The sequence below is a fragment of the Pundamilia nyererei genome, unplaced genomic scaffold (genome assembly GCF_000239375.1).
Source record: "Pundamilia nyererei isolate P.nyererei 1_Seehausen unplaced genomic scaffold, PunNye1.0 scaffold00081, whole genome shotgun sequence".
Taxonomy (NCBI): Eukaryota; Metazoa; Chordata; class Actinopteri; order Cichliformes; family Cichlidae; genus Pundamilia; species Pundamilia nyererei.
The window spans coordinates 1,576,157-1,577,140 of NW_005187482.1; the positions used below are offsets into that span (position 1 = coordinate 1,576,157).

General features: G+C 47.0%; 1 protein-coding gene across 1 annotated transcript in view; it reads left to right on the forward strand.

Annotated features, from left to right (window-relative positions):
* Nucleotides 1-984, forward strand: part of hook2 (hook microtubule-tethering protein 2) — a 16,066-nt gene that overhangs the window by 13,341 nt on the left and 1,741 nt on the right. Inside the window, exon 14 of the mRNA XM_013912105.1 lies at nucleotides 215-500. Within this exon, the coding sequence (XP_013767559.1) occupies nucleotides 215-500 (286 nt within the window). The remainder of the gene's footprint in view (nucleotides 1-214; nucleotides 501-984) is intronic.

The window sequence follows — 984 nt, forward strand, 5'->3', positions numbered from 1 at the left end:
GTGTGTGTGTGTGTGTGTGTGTGTGTGTGTGTGTGTCCATTGCAACACCAGGCCCAGGGTGTGGGAAGCATCCTCAGCAACAGTACCAGGAGGAGAGGAGTGGAGTGAGCATGCTCAGTAGAGCAGAGCAGTGAATGGCCAGGCGGCACAGTCGGTGCCTGCAGCAGATGTACAAGGACCCACTTGATACTTTGCAAACATCTTCCACCCACAGTAGCAGCAGCTTAATAAGTTTGTGTTGCATCTTTCACGTCTTTTACCATCTGCCTCTCTATAAACCCTTTTCCTTCTCTAGTCATGCCCCCTCCCCCACACACCTCCCTCCTTTTGTTTTTTTGTTTTTTCCCTCCTTCTCTTCCCAACCTTTCCTCTCATTCTTACCCCATGTTTCCTTTATTTTCCTCTTTCCAAGGCTGAACCAGCAGCAGATCTCAGAGCTGCGTTCTCAGGTCGAGGAGCTCCAGAAAGCACTCCAGGAGCAGGACAGCAAGAACGAGGACGTGAGTAGAAAGACCGGTTTGCTTCTCATCTGCCCACTTCTGCTATTACATAACTCAACACAATCAAGCTGACAGAATATTGGCAGCATATACACAGTGTGCAACTGACTTTTTTTTCTCTCATCAGTTTTACCTTGAAGAAGTGAAATATAAGATGCGAGATTAAATTCTAACCAACAAAGTCATTTATTATGTATATGCTCAAGTCATTGAAGGGTTTTAGCTGGCATGGTATTTATATGGCACACTGAGTATATTGAAACGATTAGTTCTGAAATCACTCTGCCTTTTGAGGACCGCATTGTTTGTTCTCCTACTTTGATACATGTTGTGTGGGAATTTAACCCGTGTTTGCTGTGGTGATTCACCGGTAACGCCTGCCCCTCTGTGTCTGTCTCTCTCCGCCTGCCCCCACCGATCAACTCTGCCAAAATCAGGCCATCGTAAGTACGGCCCGCCCTCTCTCCAACTGGCCTATGATTTG